This window comes from Moschus berezovskii, chromosome 17, assembly GCF_049115385.1.
Source record: "Moschus berezovskii isolate FMDL1 chromosome 17, NW_MosBer_1.0, whole genome shotgun sequence".
Taxonomy (NCBI): Eukaryota; Metazoa; Chordata; class Mammalia; order Artiodactyla; family Moschidae; genus Moschus; species Moschus berezovskii.
In genome coordinates this window covers 56,958,594-56,984,690 of record NC_142476.1, presented here as the reverse complement: position 1 = coordinate 56,984,690, position 26,097 = coordinate 56,958,594, and the positions used below count along the sequence as shown (strand labels likewise).

At 37.7% G+C, this 26,097-nt stretch overlaps 1 protein-coding gene across 1 annotated transcript; it reads left to right on the top strand.

The window, feature by feature from the left end:
• FH (fumarate hydratase) lies at positions 1 to 25,765 on the top strand. Its single transcript, XM_055419701.2, has 10 exons — positions 1 to 170; positions 7,309 to 7,443; positions 10,871 to 10,981; positions 12,490 to 12,666; positions 14,795 to 14,977; positions 17,673 to 17,838; positions 19,384 to 19,587; positions 20,346 to 20,473; positions 22,928 to 23,081; positions 25,576 to 25,765. Exons 1-10 carry the CDS (start codon positions 39 to 41, stop codon positions 25,716 to 25,718), a joined length of 1,533 nt encoding a protein of 510 aa, XP_055275676.1. The 5' UTR covers positions 1 to 38; the 3' UTR covers positions 25,719 to 25,765.
• The last annotated feature ends 332 nt before the right edge of the window (positions 25,766 to 26,097 follow it).

Here is a 26,097-nt window from a genome sequence, read left to right as displayed (position 1 = left end):
GCCATAATGCCCGGAAGCTCTACCCAGGCCGCCGCGCTATGGATCGCGCGCTCCGGCTCCTCGCGCGTTCGCGTTTACTCTCGCGGAATCCAGGTTCCGCCCCCAGCCCTGGCCTTGGCCCGGGTAGCCCAGCAGTCCTCCTGCTCCGGCCTCCGAACGCCGCTCGAATGGTGAGCTCGTGCTCCCCGACCGCCCTGGCCGCCTCGCGGTGACCTTCAGGCCTCCCGCCCGCCGGCCCTAGGGTCTCGATATTGGCCCGTGTGTTGGAACTTCGCTGTGGGCCCGGGGCGCTTCCTCAGTTGGAGGGGCGCTCGGGAGGGCGGCAGCTGTGGGCGGGAGTCACGCCGGGCATCCCGGACCCTGCCCCTGCCGCGCTCACTTCTGCGGCGACTGCCCTTGCGAGGATGCCGAGGTGGACGGTGTTAGGATTGGGCGGCCACGAGGTGGGACAGTGTTGGGAAGGGGCAGCTCCGTCCCTGCACTTGGTGGGCCCGGCTGAATCCAGCCCCTCGGAGCTAGCTTCTGGGGTCACAGCTGTGCTGCTTGTCGGTCTCCAGGCGGGGTTGTAAAGGTCTTGTGAACCTAAGAGATTTTACATTCCATGAAATTGGCCATTTAGTTTGTGAGACTTTTTACCCACGTTCAGGTCAGTTCAGTCGCTCAGTCGTGTCCGACTCTTTGCGACCCCATGAGTCAGCACGCCAGGCTTCCCTGTCCATCACCAGCTCCCGGAGTTCACTCAAACTCATGTCCATCTAGTCGGTGATGCCATCCAGCCATCTCATTCTCAGTCGTCCCCTTCTCCTCCCGCCCTCAATCCTTCCCAGCATCAGAGTCTTTTCCAATGAGTCAACTCGTCGCATGAGGTGGCCAAAGTATTGGAGTTTCAGCTTTAGCATCAGTCCTTCCAATGAACGCCCAGGACTGATCTCCTTTAGAATGGACTGGTTGGATCTCCTCGCAGTCCAAGGGACTCTCAAGAGTCTTCTCCAACACCACAGTTCAAAAGCATCAATTCTTCGGTGCTCAGCTTTCTTCACAGTCCAACTCTCACATCAATGTATGACCACTGGAAAAACCAGAGCCTTGACTAGACGGACCTTTGTTGGCAAAGTAATGTCTCTGCTCTTTAATATGCTGTCTAGGGTGGTCATAACTTTCCTTCCAAGGAATAAGCGTCTTTTAATTTCATGGCTGCATGGCTGCAATCAGCATCCGCAGTGATTTTGTAGCCCCAAAAAATAAAGTCTGACACTGTTTCCACTGTTTCCCCATCTATTTCCCATGAAATGATTGGACCAGATGCCATGATCTTAGTTTTCTGAATGTTGAGCTTTTTGTAAAACCCAGAAATAGTAACTGGCAGAATGTCCAGAAGTATGTTGGAGGAAATTGCATGGGACCTATTGCTGAATCAGCACTTTTAATTGAGGCATGCCCTCTAAGGAACTAACCGTCCAATTTCAGGTTGGATACCTTAACCGACACGAGCTCTTTTTCACTTTAGAAAGTAGCCTCCGGAAATTTGGGCTTTAGTAAGTAGGTGATGGACAGGGAGGCCTGGCGTTCTGTGATTCATGGGGTCGCAAAGAGTCGGACACGACTGAGCGACTGAACTGAACTGAAATGAACATTGAAAAGGTATCCTCACATGTATATTATCAGGAAAAGTTTGAGAGATAAATGGTAGTTTAGGAAGGCTTACTATTTTGCCCTATTCACTCTGATTTGTGATTTGAGCTTTTATTCAGAGAGATGTGACTTCAGACCCTATTCTGTCACTCAGAGTTGGGATTTTGGTCAGGTAATACTGTAATACATACAGTATTATGTAATACATAATACATGAAAATAGTTACAGATACTCAGCAATGTTGTCCCTGTGGAAATACGTTGAATTTGGGACATGGTGAGTGCTTATTAAATGAATGCTTCCATCTAGGGGATTTCAAAGGCCCAAGACATTTTCTGGACTATACACTTTAAGATAATTTGACGACACTATATCACTATATCTGAAACTAGAAATCAAGGATGCTTTATGTTTCTGCAACTCCCTGTTTGAATAATTTTAGTGCACTTTAAAGCAGCGATGGCAAGCCGCTCCACTACTCTTGCCTAGAAAATCGCATGGACAGAGGAGCCTGGTAGGCTATAGTCCATGGGGTCGCTACAAGTCAGACACGACTGAGCGACTTCACTTTCACTTTTCACTTTCACACATTGGAGAAGGAAATGGCAACCCACTCCATTGTTCTTGCCTGGAGAATCCCAGGGACGGGGGAGCCTGGTGGGCTTCTGTCTATGGGGTCGCACAGAGTCGGACACAACTGAAGTGACTCAGCAGCAGCAAAGCCTTTTAAAAAGTTATTTTTCACTTATTTAGTGTTTTGTAAAAAAAGAATAAAAGCCTGAAGAACTGAATCTATCCTGCTGTTAATGTCAAAAAAAAAGCACTATCTTGCTTTTAGTGTTGTAGTGTTAGCTTACATCAGGTGAAGATAGATTTTTTTTTCCCATAATTCTAAATACATCTTTTGCCCTCTAATCTTCTCAGCTCCAAAGTCTCTGAGTTGATCTAAGTTTTTTTGTTGCTAGTCTTAAATACACTATATTCAATACCCAGTGACAAACCATAATGTAAAAGAATATGAAAAAATACGTATGTCTGAGTCACTTTGCTGTACAGAAGAAATTAACACAATACTATAAATCAGTTATACTTCAATTAACTTTTTACAAAAAGAACTTCAAATAACTCTAAATTACCTTTCATCTCAGTTAAGAATACAATTTCATCAGATAGGAAGATTACACTGAATGCTCCCTGTGTGTGAAACAGTCACTGTGGGCAGAGTTTAGACTGCTTGCGTGTGTGCATCCCTGCTCAGTCGTGTCCAACTCTTTGCAACCCCATGGACTGCAGCCTGCCAGGCTCCTGTCTATGGGGGTTGCCATCCCCTTTTCCAGGGATCGTCCCAACCCAGGAATCAAACTCATGTCTCCTGCATTGGCAGTCAGATTTTTTACCACTGCGCCACCTGGGAAGACCTTAGAGACTACTGAGGCATGTTAAGTAAATAGAGCAGTTATTAATAAATAAGCAAAGATGTCGTGCACAGTTAATTAAAATGTGATACTGAGGAGACAAATAGAGAATATACAGTGGAGACCTGCTATATGATACTGCTTTGGTAGCATGGTGGACAAAGAAGTTCTACATTTTTTAAAGTTACTTCTTCAAGATGGCCATTAAGTCTGAAAACATGGATAATATTCTATATTGCAGTACAGTATCAATAAACCATTTATTACACATTTGTCAATATTTTAAGACTTGATGGTCACCTTGTACTTTAAGAACTGAAAGACTTTAAAAAGTCTTTTTAGAGAAACTGGAAACCCAAACACAATGAAGTCACATTTGAGATTTTTAACCTCTTGGGATATAGTCTTTCTGCCTAAGAAATGGTTTGGATTTTCTTGAATCCTGAAATATTCTTTGAAACCACCTAAGGCTGAGAATGTGAAAGGCATGTTACATTTTCTTTAAGAGATATCATGGTTTAATTAATGGTTATCTTACATATGCGTGGGGATATATTATAGGCCTAAGGCCTGTACCTTTTTACTAGCCTTTAGACGCTTTAGACTCTGATAATTCTTGAAGCCAGGCTTCAACAGTATGTGAACTGAGAACTTCCAGACGTTCAAGCTGGATTTAGAAAAGGCAGAGGAACCAGAGATCAAACTGCTAACATCTGTTGGATCACAGAAAAAACAAGAGAGTTTCAGAAAAACATCTTATTTCTGCTTTATTGACTGTGCCAAAGCCTTTGACTGTGTGGATCAAAAAAAATTCTTAAAAAGATGGGAATACCAGACCACCTTACCTGCTTCCTGAGAAACCTGTATGCAGGTCAAGAAGCAACAGTTAGAACCAGACGTGAAACAATGGACTGGTTTCAAATTGGGCAAGGAGTACATCAGGGCTGTTTATTGTCACCCTGCTTATTTAACTTACATACAGAGTACATCATGAGAAATGCTTGGCTGGATGAAGCACAAGCTGGAATCAAGGTTGCAGGGAGACATATCAGTAACTTCAGATATACAGAAGACACCACTCTTATGCCAGAAAGCAAAGAAGATCTAAAGAGTCTCTTGATGAAGGTGAAAAAGCTGGCTTAAATTTCAATATTCAAAAACAAAGATCATGGCATCCAGTCCCATCACATCATGGCAAATAGATGGGGAAACAATGGAAACTGTCTTTATTTTTTTGGGCTCCAAAATCACTGCAGGTTATGACTGCAGCCATGAAATTAAAAGATGCTTGGTCATTTGGAAGAAAAGCTATGACAAATCTAGACAGCATATTAAGAAACAGAGACGTTACTTTTCCTGACAAAGGCCTGTCTAGTCAAAGCTATGGTTTTTCCAGTAGTCATGTATGAATGTGAGAGTTGGACCGTAAAGAAAGCTGAGGGCTGAAGAATTGATGCTTTCGAACTGTGGTATTGGAGAAGACTCTTGAGAGTCCTTTGGACTGCAAGGAGATCCAACCAGTCCATCCTAAAGGCAATCAGTCTTGAATATTCATTGGAAGGACTGATGCTGAAGCTGAAACTCCAATACTTTGGCCACCTGACTCATTGGAAAAGACCCTAATGCTGGGAAAGATTGAAGGCAGGAGAAGGGGATGACAGAGGATGAGATTGTTGGATGGCATCACTGACTCGATGGACATGAGTTTGCGCAAGCTCTGGGAGCTTGTGATGCACAGGAAAGCCTGGCGTGCTGCAGTCCATGGGGTCACAAAGGGTCAGAAATGACTGAGCAACTGAACTGAAACTCTTGATTGATAGCATGTAAACTTGGAGACAACCTCAATTCCAGGTTACTGAGGTTAGTGGATGGTAATAGTACTTGGTATTTCTAGGACCAAATAGCAATCACACTGTAATGCATACTGGCCATATTATCCTTTCATGCTTCTCTAGGAGGGGAAACAATTGGGAATAAAGATGCGTCTCCCAGGACTTTGAGAAATTGCAGCTTGTGCCTGCCCTATGCCTAGCTGGTTAGACTCTTTAAACTTCTCCCAGAAATTCTGCTGTCTGAATTATGGGATATAAAGACATGATTTTTAAAAAAGCACATTTTTTAATAATAATGGATTATAATAATTAAAAACTTATTTATATTTAATAGATGCCATCATAACCTCACTTTTTCATCAAAAGCAGTGATAATTTATTTCATTAATTTAGTTGAGCAGTCCTCCTCTTCTTGCCTAAGCCACTGGGAAGAGATAATGTAAGAAGATTTTGAAAATCATACACGTGTTTTTCAAACTTCAGGTGGACTCATTAGTGGGTGGCAAAATCAATGTAGTGGACAGTTAACAGCATTGGTTTTTTGACTGAATAGCATAGAATAGAAAATATGAGGGCCAGGACAGATTGTTTCACAAAATGTTTGTTTCAGGCTTGTGTGTATATGCATGTGTGCTTATGTATAATATAAAGGTTTTTTCTTCTCTAGGTTACTGTAAAGAGCCAGGCTCTTTTCAAGTTACTGCTTTGCCCTGGGTCCCAGAGTGTCAAATTTTGTGTGCACCCTTTAAGTGTGGAGTTTCTATTTCCCACAGACCTCTGGCCAGAAGTGAGGCCTGTGGCCTCCAAAGCCAAAGTTTCAAGGGGCTCTTCTCAGTGCAAGACCCCCAGGCTAGGGACCCTGACACTGGACCTGGACCTCTTTCTCCTGGGGGAAAATCTCTGCAGTTGTAATTATCCTCCAGTTTGTGGGTCACCTCCCCGCAGGGGAGTATAGGTCATGACTTTACTATGTCTTCACCCCTCCTACCTATTTTGCCATGGTACGTATATATCTTCAGTTGTAGAAGCTGTTTTCTGCTAATTTTTCAGCTTTACTCATCAATCATTGCTCTGTAAATAATCCTAATTTTGGTGTGCCCATGAGAGGAAATAAGCTGAGTCTCCCTACTCTGCCATCTTAGCCACTCCTCTCCTCTGCAGACTTTTAGGCAGAAGAAAAAAATGTACCTCATTGATTATACTTCTATATTTCTCACGAGATACAAGGGTATTTTTCTTTTCATACAATTTTAAAAGTTTTATAACATATAAAGTTTGTTTTTTGTTGTTGTTCCATCTTTCTTGTCCCAAGGGATAACTACAAAATTAATTTTTTCCTATTCAGAGGACTATTTACTAAAAAGATTACTTTACTAGGTGTTTTTAAATCTTTTGAATCATCTGATCATGTTTATTTTATAATTAATGCAAGGTGAACATTAATTAAAATTCTGAGTATCTCTTTGAACTTTCTTTAAAATAAATATATGTAGGTTCCAAATGTGTATTTTTTTTTTAATTAGTATAAGTTGATGTACTTGGTAGAATCTTAGGTTTTCCATAAAAGGGATTTTGGGTCATGCGTTCTTATCCTGGGGAATGAATTGACTTCAAGGTATAAACTCTTTAAAATCATATATAAAATTTTACATATATTTATGTTAATTTTTCTAGAGAGATGATCCATACCTTCCCTTATATTCTTAAAAGGTTCCAATACCCTGAGAAAGGTTAGGAACTGATCTGGCCCATGTCTCTGTAAATTACACCATTTACTATAATTATAGATTAGAAAAGCTGACTTGCTGAAGATGACACAGCTACCAGGTGATGGGCCATCTCGCTGCAAAGCCTGGAATATTTTTGTGTTGCACTAAGCTCTCTCTCATGCATAGTATTTGTAGACAGTGGTTGAGCTTTGGTTAAATATATACTATTTTCAAGCTTTAAAAGTATTGTTCTTAGTTTATTTTCCAAAGTTCCTAGTAAAATAGTAGATCAAAGCTTGACCAATAACAGGCATATTCCTGAATTGAAGAAGATTACTCTTTTGACTTCAGAGGCTTTCTTTGTATTTATCATGTGCATAGTGTATGCATCCTAGAATACATCATTAATATCTGTATTAATTTGTGTGACTAGAATTTTCAAGAAAAAAACTGGAAGTTGGGAAGAACAATGAGAATCAAAGTGGAATTTTTTTGTCTTTATGGTACTTAAGGATGTCTTTTCCCAGATATGATGTTTCCTGTATATTGGAAACATATATTCCAATTATTTTGGAATTATAAATTAAATTTATATTTCCAATATTAAATAATTTCCAATTATTTCCAATAATTTCCTGTGTATTTCCTGTATATGATGTTATTTCTTCTGATACTTGTTTTCTTTTCAAGCTGTAACCATGTCTTGTTTTTATTTTTAGGCAACCCAAAATTCTTTTCGGATAGAATATGATACCTTTGGTGAACTCAAGGTCCCAAATGATAAGTATTATGGCGCCCAGACTGTGAGATCTACAATGAACTTTAAGATTGGAGGCATGACAGAACGCATGCCAGTAAGTGGCTTTTGTGGAAATGTTGGCTTATTTTAGATGAACTAGGCATTATTCCAGAGAAGGCAATGGCAACCCACTCCAGTACTCTTGCCTGGAAAATCCCATGGACGGAGGAGCCTGGTAAGCTGTAGTCCATGGGGTCGTGAAGAGTCAGACACAACTGAGCGACTTCACTTTCAATTTTCACTATCATGCATTGGAGAAGGAAATGGCAACCCACTCCAGCATTCTTGCCTAGAGAATCCCAGGGACGGGGGAGCCTGGTGGGCTGCCGTCTATGGGGTCGCACAGAATCGGACATGACTGAAGCGACTTAGCAACATCAATAGCAGGCATTATTTAATATTATGAGTCACCCTACCTTATGAATATTTTACAGAATTAAAATGTAAAGTCATTTCGAGAACTAGCTTTGTGAGTAATAAAGTGTTTCTCTCTCATAAACTTTTTCAAGTTTAGTATGCTAGTGTTTTGAGCTATGACTTTGAGTCTTCTGGATTTTTATTTAATAGAAGTAAGTGATTTGTCTTTCATTCTTGCTTGGATTTTTCTTATTTTTACTAGAATGTTGAAGTTTGTAAACATTTTTAATTTTGATTCTTTTTAATTGATGTAAAGCTTTTAAGAAACTTGATTTGAAAGAAAACTTTTTTTTTAAACTTTTGGTTTTGTATTGCAGTATAGCTGCAATATATTTATATGATTAAAGATTAATAAAGATTGATACATTAATACGATTAATAAAGAATGCTGTGATAGTTTCAGGTGAAGAGCAAAGGGTCTTAGCCATACACATACGTGTATCCATTCTCCCCCAAACTCCCCTCCCATCCAATTTTTCTTTAATATTATACTTTCTATCTTGGCTTCAGTTTGTAGAAAAGTGTACAGTAATTCATAAAAATACTATTTGTCATGATGTCTTGTATATAACAGAATATATAAGTATTTGTTCAGTGCTACATGAATGATTTAATGATGAGAAAACTTTCTTATTTGTATGAAAATAAATATTTCATACAAATACATATGAGAACCATATTTCGTTAAAAACTTACATTAGAACTAATCTTCAGTTAGACCTGGTATGTACTACTAAGAAAAAGTTTGCCAGTTAAAGTTGTGTCATGTCATTGATTTTAAGATACATCTTGATTTCAGAGATGTTAAAGTGTGAAAAGAATTGACGAAATATATTACATATCCTACTGGAACCCAACTAGAGTATGAAAAATAGTCAGCACAAGAATGCAGGATAGGCTAGTAAGCCTAGAAGTCCCCAGGCCTTATCTGGTGAGATACTGCTACCTTTATCTTCTAAGTATACTTTTTATCTAAACAATAATTTTAACTTCCATATTTTAGCTCATTACTGAGACTTCAAGACTGAATCTTGACAGGTTTGTACACCTTTCCAAGAGTCAATGGATCTTCTTAGAAAAATATCTCTGTAATTGTCAACCCACAACTAGGCTAATGGTGAGGGCCAGACTACATGCTTGGGAGAGAGAGGGTAGCAGCTGATCCTGAATATTCTCATATAGTTCAACTCCTGGGGTTAAAGAGAGCAGTCTTAACCAATATTAATTGGAGTAAGCATGGCTCATGTTTTGATTTTCCTGCTTCAACTAGCAAGGTGTGTGGTTATGGGGTGCCGTGATTGCTGCTGCTGCTGTACCAGAGACAGAGGAGTTGTTTGGATCTGGACGGGTGTCTGTGAAAGGTTGATACAAGGGTTATCAGTTTTTACATATTTGGCTACATCTGGATTAATTTTCTGAACTGCATAAAATATAAAGCAGACTTTGTACCTGAGGTTCTTAGGAAAACAAAACCAAAAAAAATTTACAGACTGCCAATCTGAGTAAAGAATAATGAGACCCTTTCATCTCCAATGATATATGTACCATTTTGTTTTAGTAGTGACTAGTGAAACTCTGTACTGTGACCTTTTTTTATTTTTATGTGTCCACAAACACCGTGGGATCAGTCACTCCATTTTGGTAGCCAGAATTGATTGGCATTTGGTTGTGACTTCAGCATTGGTTTGACCCACTACAGTGTTCCTGTAGAAAATGAAATTCTCATTTGTTTTCATGTGTATTCCTATGTGTCATATATCTCTATTTCATTTGGGTAAAACGCTTGTAATGTTTTAATTTTAATTTCCTGGATTTAGCAGGAAATACTCTGAAACAGATTAGTACTACCAACCATGGGGGAAAAGGGGGATGGTGCGCGGTGGCAGACTGGTTCCTGGTCCCTCACCAACCCCCAGGCCCTACATGTGGCCCCCCACCCCTCACACCCTCCAGCCACCGCATTTTCGTTTTCTTGATGGTTTACTGTGAAGAGGCTTTTTAGTTTGACGTAGTCCAGTTTGTTTATTTTTGCTTTTGTTGCTTTTTCTTTTGGACTCCTCTAGAAAATCATTGCTGAGACTGATATCAAGAAGCTTACCACCTATGTCTTCAAGAGTTTTATGATTTCATGTCTTACATTCAAGTCTTTAATCCCTTTTGAGTTCATTTTTGTGTATGGTATAAGATAGTGGTCCATTCACATTCTTTTGCACGTGGCTGTCCCGTTTTCATGGCACTATTTTGCTACCTTTATTTTACTTGTTATTTTATTCTTTTCTAAAGAGAAGGAAAAATTGTTACGTAGTGTGGAATCAGTGAGGGGAAATAATGTTGTTGTTCAGTCGCTAAGTGGTGTCCAGCTCTTTTGAGACCCCATGGATTGTAGCCCACCAGGCTTCTCTGTCCATGGGATTTTTAAGGTAAGAATACTGGAGTAGGCAGCCATTTCCTTCTCCAGGTGTTCTTCCCAAAACAAGGATTGAAGCCCCTGTATTGGCAGGTGGGTTCTTTACTACTGAGCCACCAGGGAAGCCCAAATAATGGTGTGAGTGAAAGTTACTCAGTTGTGTCTGATTCTTTGTGACCCTATGGACTGTAACCAACCAGGCTCCTCTGTCCGTGGAATTCTCCAGGCAAGAATACTGGAGTGGGTTGCCATTCCTTTCTCCAGGAAATAATGGTGTAGGCTGGTGAAATGGCTGAGTATCATTTGTTTAAATATGTGACATAAAATCATGTGTGTTTTAATATCTTATAAAAAATAGGACAAATGGTATATTGTACATCTCTGTGAATGTGTGTGTATGTGTGTGTAAGGCAGTGCATACATATCTGTGAAAAGTCATTGTATTTGCTTTTGTTTGGTTGCCTATACAAATAGATAAATGATGGTTCTTGGTTTTTATATGCCTATCTTGAATCTTTCTCTATATCCTAAACATTTTAGTGTCATAATATTATTTAAGTTATTGTTTTCTGTACAGTTTGTACCTGCATAAGATCGTAATCTTAAATTTTCATGCTTAAATTGCAAATTGAGATAGTTTTCTGATTAACAATTTTAGATTCCAGTTATTAAAGCATTTGGCATCTTGAAGCGAGCAGCTGCTGAAGTAAACCAGGATTATGGTCTTGATCCAAAGATTGCTAATGCAATTATGAAGGCAGCAGATGAGGTAAGAGGTGATAAGAGTGTTTACTTACTGGCATTAGATACCTGTTATCTTCCGGATAATGATAAGCTCTGGCCTGAGGAAAGGGGCGCTGCATTCTTGAGTTAATGTGTTTTAGCATAGGATGACAATGTTATTGTTTGGTGAGAATATTAATATGATGCTTCAAATATATATTGTGGCACATTTTCTGGATGATTTTATACCTTTCATTTCTGATTCTCTTTACTTTTCCTTGTAATTTATATAGTTTAAAGATAAGTTTTTGAAGAGGCACTCTTTGAACTTACATATTTGACTTCTTGTTTTCTGTATAAATGATTCCCTTTAAAGTTAGTTGGTTGTTTGATAATATGTGTGCAGAATGTAATTTCACTCTTCCACCAATAACATAATTGCATGTACAATCAAAGATAAGCAGAGATAACAGTTTAAAAGCTATAGATATAGTGTTCATTGCAGTACTATTATTACAGCAGCTGTTTAAACAAGTTAGATTGTGAAGCCATAGAAATTTAGTTTTTTTAAAGAATGTCATAGAACAAAGCCTACCATATATGAAATGGGGAGGAAAGATTGCAAAATGCATGTATTTTATGATCCCAATTTTGTTTAGAAAAAGGGAATAGAAAACATGTTTTTCTGCATATATACTCCCATCACTTGAAGTAGAGACTAGAAGGAGATGTCAAAGTTCTAATCATCTTTATTTCTGAGGGTAGAACTATGATGACTATTATACTTTTCTTAGTTCTCAGAATTCTTTACATTAATCACCAATTATTTTTATTCAGTTAGGAAAAAAGTTTTACTTTTAAATGAACCAGTTTTTTAAGGTAACAGATTTCTAACGTGCATGCTGATTTTCTTAGCTTAAAACTAAAATCATTCCAGAAGGTGAAGTTAAGCACTCACTCACCCAGAGAACTTAAAATTAAAAAACTAACTAACTGAGATTGCAAAAATATGACAAAAATAGAGACACATCTAGACGTGCTTTTGTCTGTGCTTGGAGGTTGCTACTCATGGGACATTTGTGGGATGGAGTAGTGAGCTCCATCTACTAGTGAGCTCCCACTGTTAAGTCACTTGTTGGTTATAATGCTGACTCTGGATATAGCATATGTTGGATATTCCTGCTGAGTACCAACAGTAAATTTATGTAGAGACTTAACACATTTGTCAGCATTAACAAGTGGCCCTGTCTGGATATTATAGAGGGCAGTTGGAGAAATAGAAGAAAGATATCTTTGATTCAGTTTTCATTTGGAATCAGTGAAATTTTTATACCATTCACAGTAGATTATCTTTCACCTTTTAAAGTAGCAGTGGTTAGATGGCAGAAGCTTCAATTTGCTGGACAACTAGGAACTATAGTAGCACATGAAAAAAGTGAGTGTCTTTAAAATAGTACTATAAATGATGCTGACAATCATTTGATTCAAACAGCTTAATGAATATAGAATTTTTCTTACTTTTTAAAATACATTTTTTAACATTTTGTTCTGCAGGTAGCTGAAGGTAAATTAAATGATCATTTTCCACTCGTGGTATGGCAGACTGGATCAGGAACCCAGACAAATATGAATGTAAATGAAGTTATTAGCAATCGAGCAATTGAAATTCTGGGAGGTGAACTTGGCAGCAAGAAACCTGTACATCCCAATGATCATGTTAATAAAAGCCAGGTCAGTATACGACTTCTTCTTTTCCTTGTATAAACTCAAAAGAATCCTGAGATTTTCCTTGTAAAACAGTCATTAACTTTTGACAGGGAGGATTAATTCTGCTTATATTCTTTAATGGAAAGGACCTCTTTTATGTTCTTCTTATTTATTTTAGGAATCTTGAATCTATGTCTTAAGTTTTATGAAAAGCACTGTTGGGGGAAAAATCACTTTTAGGATGCTTGAATTTAAGTATATGTGTATATTTTCATTGATTTATATTTTAAAAACGCTTTCTTTTGAAATGTAAAATTATTTATAAGAATTGCAAAGATATGTCAGAGTTTCTATGTACCCTTCACCCAGCTAACCTTAATATTAAATATTTTACATAACCCTGGTACATTTATCACACAAAGAAATTGAGATTGGTACAATACTGTTCAGTTCAGTTCAGTCGCTCAGTCGTGTCTTTATTAGTTTTCTGTTGATATCCTTCTTCTTTTAACCAGGATCCAGTCCATGCTCCACGTTGTATTGTCATCACATCCCCTTAGTCTCCTCTAATCTGAGTTTGTCTTTTGTCTTTTTGACTTTTGAAAGCTGTGGTCAGATATTTCATAAAATGTCCCTCAATATAGGTTTGTCTGTTGTTTTCTCATGATTAGAGAGACTGTGGATTTTGGAGATTGTTAAGAAATGAAGGGCTCTTCTTACATCATATCAGGGGTACATGATAATAGCACAAGTTGGTACTGGTGATGTTAACCCAAATCACTTGGTTAAGATGGTGTCTTCATTTTCCAATAGCCTATACTTCAGCTACTGCACTTAAAAGCTCTATTTCCTACAGGGAGGGATATCAGGAAATTTTTGGACACGTGTTAAAATAACCATGAAATTAATAGAGAACTTTGAGGCTGTTGAAACAGCCTCTTTCTCCCTAAACTTTTGCCTATTAATTTTTAACATTCATCAGAGGATCTTGCCAATAGCAATTACTGCTGTGATGTTTTAGTAGTAATTTTCTTTCCCCCCTTTCTTTTTACATTTATTAATTGAAATTTTTCTCTCTCCCCTCACGTTTATTTTTTATTTAATCATTTATGTGCATAAGCATGAATTCATTAATATTTTTTCAGGTTATAATCCAATATTTTTGTTCTTTATATTGCTACTTATATCTTTCCATAAAGCCACAGCATGTTGGCTCCTGTGTCCTTTGGACATGCTACCATCCCTTTTTTTTTCCAAAAGCACTTATTTTTTCCACTACAAGATGCTCCAGGCTCATCATCTTGTATTTTTCCTGTCCTAACCCCCATAAACAATCATTTTTCCAAAGACCTTTTGGAGGGTCTTGTTGGGAAGTGATATTTAAAAATCAGGATCTGGATACTGAGTGTAATTTAAAGTATAAGAAAGTTTATTTATTTATTTTTTTCACATAAATGCATGGTGTGAAGGATTTTGCAAACCTAGGACTTGCTTTTAAATGTGAGTTTATCTTTTATGTATACTGAAGTCTGAAATCTCCTTCAGAATAACCTAGTGTGTATGGTCAGGTAGAGGACTGAGGTGTAGTTAAAGATAACATAGTAATTTAAAAGTACAGGTTTACATTTGACAAAAGAGTATGGCGTTTAGACTACCTGGTCAGGTCCCAGTTCTGCCAACTCTAAATACTTTGGCGTGGCACATAATCTCTTTGACAGATTGTTTTCTATTTTTAAAGTGGTGACCTACCTCAGAGAATTTTCCTCAAGTTTAGTGAAGGAAGAAATGTTTGTGAAAGACTGTATGTGCTATTTAACTGTAAGATGTTTTATTATTGCTATCCTTAAATCTGCTAGGTGTATTTCTTTGTGTCTTGCTGTTATTTATTAGCAGGTAGATACAGTAATATGTAATACATTCATTGTAGGTGGTCTGTGTAATACAGTCCTAAATACCTTCTACAAAGGAAATCAGGTTGCTTCTTTTGCTTCTTATTTGATCCTAAGTGACTTGGCTCACATAAGTATAGTTGAGTACTAAATATGCCAAGTTTTGAGTAGTCACTTAGTGAGATTTTTAACTGAGACATTCAAGTTTGGCTTTTTTGCCTATGAGTTAACATTTTACATTTCTTTTGAAAACTTTCCGACAGAGCTCAAATGATACTTTTCCCACAGCAATGCACATTGCTGCTGCAATAGAAGTTCATGAAGTGCTGCTCCCAGGACTGCAGAAGCTGCATGATGCTCTCGAAGCAAAATCCAAAGAGTTTGACCAGATCATCAAAATTGGGCGTACTCATACACAGGATGCTGTTCCACTTACTCTTGGGCAGGTATATTGAGTGTGATTAAATTTGGTTCCGTTGTGGGCTTGGTACAAATGGCCAATATGCTGCTGCTGCTGCTGTGTCACTTCAGTCGTGTCCGACTCTGTGTGACCCCATAGACAGAAGCCCACCAGGGTCCCCTGTCCCTGGGATTCTCCAGGCAAGAACACTGGAGTGGGTTGCCATTGCCTTTTCCAATGTATGAAAGGGAAAAGTGAAAGTGAAGTCGCTCAGTCGTGTCCGACCCTCAGCGACCCCATGAACTGCAGCCTTCCAGATTCCTCTGTCCATGGGATTTTCCAGGCAAGAGTACTGGAATGGGGTGCCATTGCCTTCTCTGAATGGCCAATATATTACCCTCTAAATCACACTGGTTTAAATGGCCAAGTTTATAACAGTTCAGTTCAGCAACAGAGATGATTCTGCATTAACCTGTCAGTGGTTTTTATTGGCATCCACTCAGGAGAAGAGCAGGGCATACTGGTTATGAGCCAGACTCCACATCAGTCCGCTTGAGTTTAAATCTTAGCTTTGCTATATGCAAACTATTGGACCTTAGGAAACTTAGCTTTTCTCTGTGTCAGTTTTTCTAGCTGTAAAACAAAGAAAATAATATCTCTTTCATAGAATAGTTATGAGGCTCAAATAAGCTAATTCATGTAGAATGCTTAGAACTATTTCTGACACATTGTAAGCACATATTGGTGTTAGCTGTCATCATCTTCATCAGTATCATTATCATAATTTCTTCCTTTGTCTCTCTTATTCTAAATTAGTAAGTTCTTTAAAAGTTAATTTTAAAGTGGTTAAATGTTTTGGCCACATGTAAAAGAGGAATTACTCTTTTCCAAAATACAGAAAGCATTTTTATGTTTCTTTATGATGGCTCAGAGGGTAAAGCGTCTGCCAGCAATGCGGGAAACCTGGGTCTGATTGCTGGGTCAGGAAGATCCCTTGGAGAAGGAAATGGCAACCCACTCTAGTATTCTTGCCTGGAAAATCCCATGGATGGAGAAGCCTGGTGGGCTACAGTCCATGGGGTCGCAGAGCTGGAGACTCCTGAGCGACTTCACTTTCACTTTCAGTGATAATTTAAAGAATGTCTAATAGTATACATTGCAGAGCAAATACACGGAACAGATTTTGTCTCAGTAAGCTCATTCCACTTTGAGATAGGACATACACAAATTCTATATCAAGTATCAATAGCAGTATTTTTGTAGAAATTCAGGTTAGTGTGAGAGTTTGACTGCTGGTTACTAAATTAAGTTGCTTCTTAATCTGTATCTTATTTCTTTTTACATCATTGGCTCTTAGTACCACACATAAGTTCTAAGGAGACACAGTATCTATTTTGGAAACTTGAGTATCCCTCTGGTTTCTAGTTTTTTTCTTATTTTTTGTGTGTGTTACATGTAGGAAAACCATTATATCCTAAAGTCCATTTGGGCCATGACTCAGCCTCCTATGTAAAATCGTCATTCTTTGTGACAGAAAGTTACATTTTTCTGTTTATCTTACCAGAGGCATTTATGCTTGCTTTTATTGAAATTGTCTTTTGAGTTTCTTGAGTGTAATTTTTCCTCCAATAAAAATGTATTTCTTAAGTGAATCCACCTGATATATATGTAAGTGATATTAGATCAGATGGAAAGGAGTTGTATCATCTAAAAAATGTTTTCTTTAGAGCAGTGTGAAATCCCAGGACTAATCAAAAGATTTCATGGTTTTTCAGTGTTTTTAGACAGGGGAAAGAAGAGATAGATTGAGTGTAGCCATATATCCTGGCTTGCTCAGTTGAGTTCTAGTTTATGCCCTCTGTCCTTGCGTAGTTCTTAATAGGGCCCTTGCTGTGTTCTAAACATGATGATTTCTGTGATTACTTTACTTAAAGCATGTTGTACTTTGGGAACCAGTGTGGCATTCATAGCAGAATTAAAATGCATCAGGAAGCTACCCAGGGTCTTACTCTACCCTGTTACCTTCTTAGGCTGTTCAGTCAGTCACTTAGCTTCTTGAGACCCTTTAAAACACCCTCAAATTCCACGTCAGGTTTTTTAACTGAAATTGTATGGAGGATATTTCTATGTTTGCATTTTGCTTGAGGAGATTCAGTTTTTTTCTTTCTTCAAGTTATTTGAGATACACCAACAAAATAAATTATTTGCAAATAAACCAATAATTTAATCTAGTAAAGTTGTTTTTTTTTTAATGTTTATTTCCTGTGTTGGTTTTCTTTTTTTTCTATTAAAAGAGTAGTTTATAAGTAGGTTGCATGTTGTTATCAGTGGCATTGCCTACCTGATAGGTTTATAAATGCCCTTTCACCCTTGTACATTACTTATCATATAAATTATTATAATTTCCACTTGAGCAGCTTCTAATTTTGTACCTGAGATGTGTTTTTTAAAAACTTCTATTTAATGCAGTTAGAGTGACTTATATGCAAATAGGAAATTGTATCCGTTCCGTTCAGTCGCTCAGTCGTGTCCGACTCTTTGCGACCCCGTGGACTATAGCCTACCAGGCTTCTCCGTCCATGGGATTCTCCAGGCAAGAATACTGGAGTGGGTTACCATTTCCTTCTCCAGGGGATCTTCCCGACCCAGGGATCGAACCCGGGTCTCCCGCATTGGAGGCAGACGCTTTAACCTCTGAGCCACCAGGGAAGCCGCTCACCTAAATTTCTTTCTTTTTTCAGGAATTTAGCGGTTATGTTCAACAAGTGAAATATGCAACAACAAGAATAAAAGCTGCCATGCCAAGAATTTATGAGCTTGCTGCTGGGGGCACTGCTGTTGGCACTGGTTTAAATACTAGAATTGGCTTTGCAGAAAAGGTTGCTGCAAAAGTGGCTGCGCTCACAGGTAGGTGATAGCATGGCTTACTACTCATTACCATTAGACCAGTCGGTGTTTTTCTGGGTGTTTCTGCTTTGAATTCTTACAGATTTAAAGTTAGAAATAATACTTTCCCATCAGACATCTACTTTGTGTCTGTTTTAGAAGTTGTAATATTAATCCTTGTATTTTTAAAAAGTTTTCCATCTGTAAGTTCATACAGCATGTAATTATTAAAATCTGTTAGTGCTAACTTCATTTACTATCTAGTAGTATTCAGTTATCTTCCATTAAAGCTGGTTTAGGCTTCCCTGATGGCTCAGTTGGTAAAGAACCTGACTGCAATGTAGGAGACCTGGGTTTGATCCTTGGGTTGGGAAGATCTCCTGGAGAAGGAAATGGCACCCATTCCTGTAATCTTGCCTGGGAAATCCCATGGACAGAGGATCCTGGTGGGCTACAGTCCATAGGGTCGCAAGAGTCACATGACTTAGCAACTAAATAACCACCAAAGCTGTTTTGAATACTCGTTTTCAAAAAGCAGGAAGAATCAAATGGTGAGAAATTCATTTGAATGACAAATATGTTAGCGATTGACTGGCTTAATTTCTTTTTTCCCTATGGCATACTGTGACATCTCTTTGAATTAATGACCTTTTTAAAGGTCTCAATAATTGTAACTGTTACTAGAGCTATTGTCTCCAGAAAACTCTTATTAACATGCAAATCTTAACAGAGTTAGAGCACAGTTAATTCTACATTTATTATTGCTTATTAGCAGAGATTTGACTTTTAATTAAACTTTAATCAGTGAGAATTGTAATATGGGGTCTAGAATATGTAGATCTTTAAGAATTTGAACATGGGAGTGACTGAGAATGTCTAGTTCGTTTTGACTTCCTAATCTCTCAGAGGAGCTTGTAAGTCCTGGCTAGAGAAGAGGATGCATGTGTGCTCAGCCACTTCAGTCATGTCTTTTGCGAGTCCATGGACTCTAGCCCACCAGGCTTCTCTGTCCATGGGATTTCCCAGGCAGGAATACTGGAGTGGTTTGCCATGCCTTCCTCCAGAGGATCTTCTCGACCCAGGGATCAAATCTGCGGTTCTTACATCTCCTGCATTGGCAGGCATGTTTTTATCATTAGCACCACCTGAGAAGCCCAGAGAAGAGAATAGGATGCTTAAAATCGGGGGAAAGTGGTACTCGGAAAGGAGTTTGGAATCGAGTGGAGTGAATTTGACCTACTTTTCATCTTTACTCACGGCATCATACACATGTGTTTGCAACAGCAGAATGCTTTCTCGTTTAGTATTTTATATTTCTTTGAACATTTATTGTACTTGTTTTATCTTTTAAATGTGCTAGTGTCATTAGACTCCTTCTACTCTTCAGGACCTCTTGAAGAAATGTAGAGAAAACTTGAGTCTTAATAGCATTTCTTTCTGAAGTTGGATTTTTATTCTGTTTTTGCTTATGTTCATATACTGACAGTTTCTGTTTAACTTGCTGATATTAGAAAAATGTTTAATTTTACCTGTTAACTCATACAGGTTATTGATTTTTTTCTTCAGGCTTACCTTTTGTCACAGCTCCAAATAAGTTTGAAGCTCTGGCTGCTCATGATGCTTTGGTTGAACTCAGTGGAGCCATGAATACTACTGCTTGCAGTCTGATGAAGATCGCAAATGATATTCGTTTTCTGGGTTCTGGTCCACGCTCGGGACTGGGAGAACTAATTTTGCCTGAAAATGAACCAGGAAGCAGTATCATGCCAGGTAATCATGTAGCTGGTTTCCCAGGTGGCTCAGTGGTAAAGAATCCACCTGCTAAGCAGGAGTTGCAGGTTCGATCCCTGGGTCAGGAAGATCCCCTGCAGAAGAAAATAGCAACCCACTTCAGTATTCTTGCCTGGAAAATTCCATGGATAGATGAGCCTAGTGGACTACAGTCTGTGGGGTTGCAACTAGTTTGACAGGACTTAGTAACTAAACAACAATCATCACATAGCTGGTAAATGTTAGAGCTGAAACTTGATTAGAACCCAGGCATTCTCATCTACAAAGCATGTCTTCTTTTGTTTAACATGATCTGTAAGTAGATGGGGACATGTGTGGCACACTTGTTGCAGAATGTGTTTAGGGCTACCTTTGATCAGAACTTCTGGGAGCATCACCAACAATATAGGAGAAAACAATTTTAGTTAGTATCGTGTATTTTGATTTCCACGTTAGAAAATGTGTAAATAGTTCTGTCTTTCACAGTCCAAAGCAAATAGAATTCTAGAACAGGCTGTTAAAGTGATCTTTAATGGGTTGAATAAAAAGAATTACATCACATGTCTCTTACTTCATTTTTTGCTTTGGGCTTTGGCCAGTTAGGTATGGGAGGCTACATAGATATGGTTGGGGCCTTGCTTTATATGTCTTGTTTTGTCTTTCCTTCTTTTCTTATTTATTTGATATAAAACCTAATTTTAACTCATACTTGAAGCCATCGGTGTGTTTGATGTGGTATCTTTGGTGGTTTCTTGAAGGGAAGGTGAACCCCACCCAGTGTGAAGCAATGACCATGGTTGCAGCCCAAGTCATGGGGAATCATGTCGCTGTTACCGTTGGAGGCAGCAATGGACATTTTGAGTTGAATGTTTTCAAGCCAATGATGGTAAGCTTTTTATTGTCTTTGACCCAAAGCTAGTTGTCTTGGTTTTTGTCTTTCATAAAGATTTCTTAAAGTTCATTAGGTACTAAGATAATATGAGTAGCAATTGGAAGTCAAGCATATGTTAATGTTAGAGGATTAATCCTGGATATTTAATTAGGTGACTTTTAGCTTAAGTAATTGATGGTTTGCTTTTTATAACAGGAAGAAAGATTCTGGAAACGGGTTATAGGTTTCTTTCTTGTCCCTAGCAACTGGGGATGCCAACTGCTAGAGATAAGTTCTAGTTCCTCAGTTAATAAATATAGGAAAGAAAGAAACTCTCCCTCCATCTGTCTCCTTCTCATACTGCTGCTTTCTTCCTTTCCAAATTCAGCCATTTTCAGGGAATGCCCACTGTCACTTGCATATGCACTTCAGTTTGGCTTCCATACTTGCGCTTGTATTTGAATTGTTCTTGTAGCACTGTTGAGTCCAACAGACATGCCATAGCTCTTAACTGCCATCTGACCTAGACTTGTCCCTTGAAACACTTTTGCCTTGGTTTATTCAGTAATTTCTCTCTAGTTCTCTTCCCTTTCTCAAGGCTTTCATTGGCTTTACTCTTCCACATACCTTGAAAACAGTGTGTCCACTCAGTCTGTTCTTTTTCCTTCATCTTTGTGAAGATGGAACAAAATGCATCATCTTTTATCCAGTTTCTCCAACTTCAGTTAATGGAACTATTATCATTTAGAGTTCTTTATTTGTGTGAAGTGTTATATCTAAATATATATTAAAGGCTTATTTCCAGTTTGTATCTGGTGTAAAGTCTGATTTTAATTTGATAAGAACATGCAGATGACAAATATTATGTTTATTCATTCACTGTATTCATTATATATTGATTGAGTACTAGTCTATGTAAGGCACTGTCCTGGTTGCTAGTGACAGAGCAATGAACAAAACAGACTTTTTGCCCTTATGTAATGTTTTTTTGGGCTCCAAAATCACTGGATGCTGATTGCAGCCATGAAATTAAAAGACGCTTACTCCTTGGAAGGAAAGTTATGACCAACTTGATAGTATATTAAAAAGCAGAGACATTGCTTTGCCAACCAGGGTCTGTCTAGTCAAGGCTATGGTTTTTCCAGTGGTCATGTATGGATTTGAGAGTTGGACTGTGAAGAAAGCTGAGCGCCAAAGAACTGTGGTGTTGGAGAAGACTCTTGAGAGTCCCTTGGACTGCAAGGAGATCCAACCAGTCCATTCTAAAGGAGATCAGTCCTGGGTGTTCATTGGAAGGACTGATGCTAAAGCTGAAACTCCAATACTTTGGCCACCTCATGCAAAGAGTTGACTCACTGGAAAACTCACTCGCTGGGAGGGATTGGGGGCAGGAGGTGAAGGGTCGACAGAGAATGAGATGGCTGGATGGCATCACCAACTCGATGGACATGAGTTTGAGTGAACTCCGGGAGTTGGTGATAGACGGGGAGGCCTGGCGTGCGGTGATTCATGGGGTCGCAAAGAATCGGACACAACTGAGCAACTGAACTGAACTGAACTGAACTGAATGTGCATTCTAGTGGAAAATAGAAGACAGATCAAAGCACATCTCATATCAAAAAGCTTTTCCTTTCGGGTCAGATTCCAAATAGTTAACACCGGCTGCCTGTTAGATATATGTGCATAACATTAAATATCTGGCAATTTTTTTAAAAAGATCTGTTTTGTTTTTAATAGTAAGTTGAGATAATCAACATTTGCCATATAATAAAGTTGTTAGTATCAAATTAAACCTTGGAAGTTCTGTGCGAGTCCACTGTTGAAAGGACTGTCTTCAGACACTGGGATTTTAGACCAGAGAGTTTTGGATGTGGATATATATTTAATATATGTTGGAAATGTCACAAAAAATGCTGAAACAAACTAATTGGCTTAATACTGTCTTAAAATATTGTGTGCAAGATTATTTTCAGCTGACCATGGGATGTTTGTTTTGTGAAGCATAAAAAAACATGTGATCATTGAGAACTGAGAAACCCTGGCTTCACTGATTGCCTGAAACACATGCTGAACTTTCTAACCTCTGCATCTTTGTTTCTCTTTCTTTGCTTGGAAGATTCTTTTTCCACCTCCGGTTATTTCAGTTCTCTCCATCAAATAGAACTTCATCACTTCCTACAACTGGAATTTATTTTTCTTTCTCTGCATTCTTTAACATTTCATAGCTGTATTTATAATACCACAGACTATTTTGTGCTTTGGTTATTTGTATTTATGCCTTTTCACCTCTTAAAGAGCAGTTCTCTGTCCTCAAATATTTATAGTTTCTTTCATATTTTTGGGGGGTATGATTCCTTACAGGTTGTAGGAGTGCTATATGTTAATTGAATTATATTCATTTATGAACCAGCAAATATGTTATTGAACAAAGAAAAATGCTAGGCTTAATAAGTCTGTCTCTCTCTTCAGATTAAAAATGTGTTACACTCAGCCCGACTGCTGGGGGATGCATCAGTTTCCTTCACAGAAAACTGCGTGATGGGAATCCAGGCCAACACAGAAAGGATTAGCAAGCTGATGAATGAGTCTCTAATGTTGGTGACAGCCCTTAATCCTCACATCGGTATGCGTTTAAAGAATAATAATGTCATTTTGAATACACAGTTTAAAAGCTGACAAAGTTTTAAGAGAGTAAGACAACTGGATCAATGTTAGTGAACAACAGATTTCTTTTGAACATTGTCTTAAGACATTTGGAATTGTGTTGAAAGATGCTATATATATATATAATTTATAACCTTTATGGTATAATATTTCTTTCAAAAACTTGATTGATTATACTTCATTTTATTTGAAATGTGGCAAGTTCAGAAGTAGAACTTCAAGCTTATTTTAATCTTAATAGAATCTAGAAACTATGGGGCATTAAATTCAGATACTAAATGTCCTATCAGTTTGTAATGTCACTTGTTGGGACTTGCTGACTAACAACACTGAATGAACTCATTTTTCTACCTTCTCTAGATGCTGCTATACTTTTTTGGTGTTGTTTTATTCAACTCAGAAATGGATTAAATTTTTTAAAAAAGGGTTATGCATGCATTTCTTATAGGGAAAGGGGGGAAATATTTTGTCTAAAACTGTGGCTTTTGTGTTGAAAGCCTTTTCCAGGTTTATAAATATTTCATTATATAGATTCACACTTGTTAACTTGGATTATAGATCGACCATAATGATCCCTGTTAAATACACTATTTTAACTCATAGATTTTGAGGCACTCATTGCTTTATGTTACAATGTATTAAAAGCCTTTTCCCACCATTTCCTTACTGCTGAGCTGAAGATATTAATGTACTCTTTGGTTTTGTACATTAGAACAATGCAGTCTTTTGGTGTGATATGATTACTGTTTTAAAATAGTCTTCAACAATCCTATACTTTCAAGACTGATTTTATATTCTTGGCTTTATGTCAAGCTATAATTTCAGTCTTATAAAGTTAGAGCTCATGACTGCTTCAGGTAGCTGTGAGCCCAATATACTGTCTGTTTTGGAATAGTATAAAAATTGTCAATAATACTGGATTCTTTTGAAATTATTGTACCTCAGCATTCAGCTGGAGAGATGTACAGAGGAATCCAAAGGCTCATGGGAGAAATGTTTCATCATTTTATATTCCAGAATTTGTTACTAAAATGTTTAAATTAGAGATACTCCTAAAGCAGAATGATTGATATCTTTCTTAGAGTCAGTTTAATATGAGGTAAAGGCTGTTCAAGGATAAGTGGGCAAAAGCACACCTGACTGGTGGCAAAGCGTGAGCCTTACAGCTCCACATCATGGGTTCTGATTATGCTCATTATGTATAACAGGTGCTCGGTAGTCATGTTTTTGGGACTTGAATGAAAACTGAAAGGGTTAGCATAATGCATAGACTTTAATGTCATTATTAACATTAAAGTATGGAAAGTCTAATATTAACCCCCAAGGTTTAACATGAGAATTCTTTCAAAGTTAGTTTGATCAGTAAATGCCCATTTCAACATGTTTAGCAGTCAATGTTAGTTTTATATTAACTATGTCCATAATGTTTTATATGTAGATTAATTGATACTATACATGACATCTTATATGTGGTTGATAATCACACATGACACATAACATTTTGTAGGTGGTTAATAATTGCACATGACACATAACATTTTTAAAAAATATTTATTTATTTGGCTGCACATCTTGCTTAGTAAAATCATCGCAGACTTCTCTTTGTTCATACCCCTCTAATCTTGTTTTTTTTTTCTCCTTCATTGGTTTCATTTTTGTTAATTTCTCTTCTTTCTGGTTTTTGCCTTTTTTAAAAATTACATTAAATCAAGATAACCAGAATTGCCTTGCCTCTATCTTTATTAATTTTAAAAGCAAATAACTTTGATGTAAACAGTAGACCTGTGATCTCTTGCTCAAGTATATGTTTGTACTGAAACTTCCCTACTTGTACTGCGTAATGTCTGAAAAGAGTGTGGCACAGAAACAGATGTTGGAAGCTCTGAAGGTGTGTCTCCTCAGAGCCCCACCTGCTCCTCCCTCATTGTGAGAGGACTCTCCTCTCTTTTCCCTCTTAGAGCCCGTTACTTTTACCACAGTTCCTGGTCATGCATTTCCTATATTTTTTGTACTGCTGCAGCATTGAGCTTATTAATGCTTTGTTAGAAAGATAATTATTTTTGGTTAAACATACTATTGAAACAGCACATTTATACTACCCAGATGTGTATTTCTAAGTCTTGGTGCTACATGTGTATGTGTGTGTTTGTGTGTGTAGAGAGAGACGTCGATGTGTATATATTTTCCCCCTTATGAAAATATCTGGATTAGTGAAGATTTCAATTTAGGGACACATCTTATAGAATGTGAGGTACATGTTACTTAAGAAAAGTAAAGAAAGGTTTTACTCTGTATAGGAAATGACAGCTATCAAGATAACCCACTGCTAAATATTTTTAAGATTAAAAAATGTTTACTTAAGAGGTTGGTAGCATCAAATAAATAATAATGATTACTCTTGCTTTAGAAAACCAAGTTTCACTACTAACTCCTATGTCACCTTTTTTCTTCAGGGTATGACAAAGCCGCCAAGATTGCTAAGACTGCACACAAAAATGGATCAACCTTAAAGGCAACTGCTATTGAACTTGGCTATCTCACTGCAGAGCAGTTTGATGAGTGGGTAAAACCGAAGGACATGCTTGGTCCAAAGTAATTTAAATAAATTTATAATAAAAATGATTATGTCATATAAAATAAAAAGTGATACAGATTCCTTATATTTCTTAAACAAAGATGGATAAGTGTGAAAGAAAATTGCTATTGAACTTGACTGTCTCTAGCAGAGCAGTTTGGTCAGTGTATAAAACCCCAGGACATGCTAGGTCCAAAATGAATTTTAAAAGTGTCAAATAAAATCACTAAATTGTATAAAATCAAAAGGAAAACAGACTTATTTTTCTTACTTGACATAGTTGAATCCGTGATTTTTGTGTATGGGTGTTTACCATTTCAGATGTTTTGTAAGAGGCATATGAATTTTTAGAGTTTTCGTTTTTTTAGTTGGTGTTGTTTAAAACAAATTTTCCTATAGT

Bases quoted from the DNA above. Each gene is read 5' to 3' on its own strand.
- FH (XM_055419701.2), top strand. From the start codon at position 39: ATGGATCGCGCGCTCCGGCTCCTCGCGCGTTCGCGTTTACTCTCGCGG. The intron at 12,667-14,794 runs GTCAGTATACGA...ACTTTCCGACAG, and splicing joins ATCATGTTAATAAAAGCCAG to AGCTCAAATGATACTTTTCC. The intron at 14,978-17,672 runs GTATATTGAGTG...TTCTTTTTTCAG, and splicing joins TTCCACTTACTCTTGGGCAG to GAATTTAGCGGTTATGTTCA.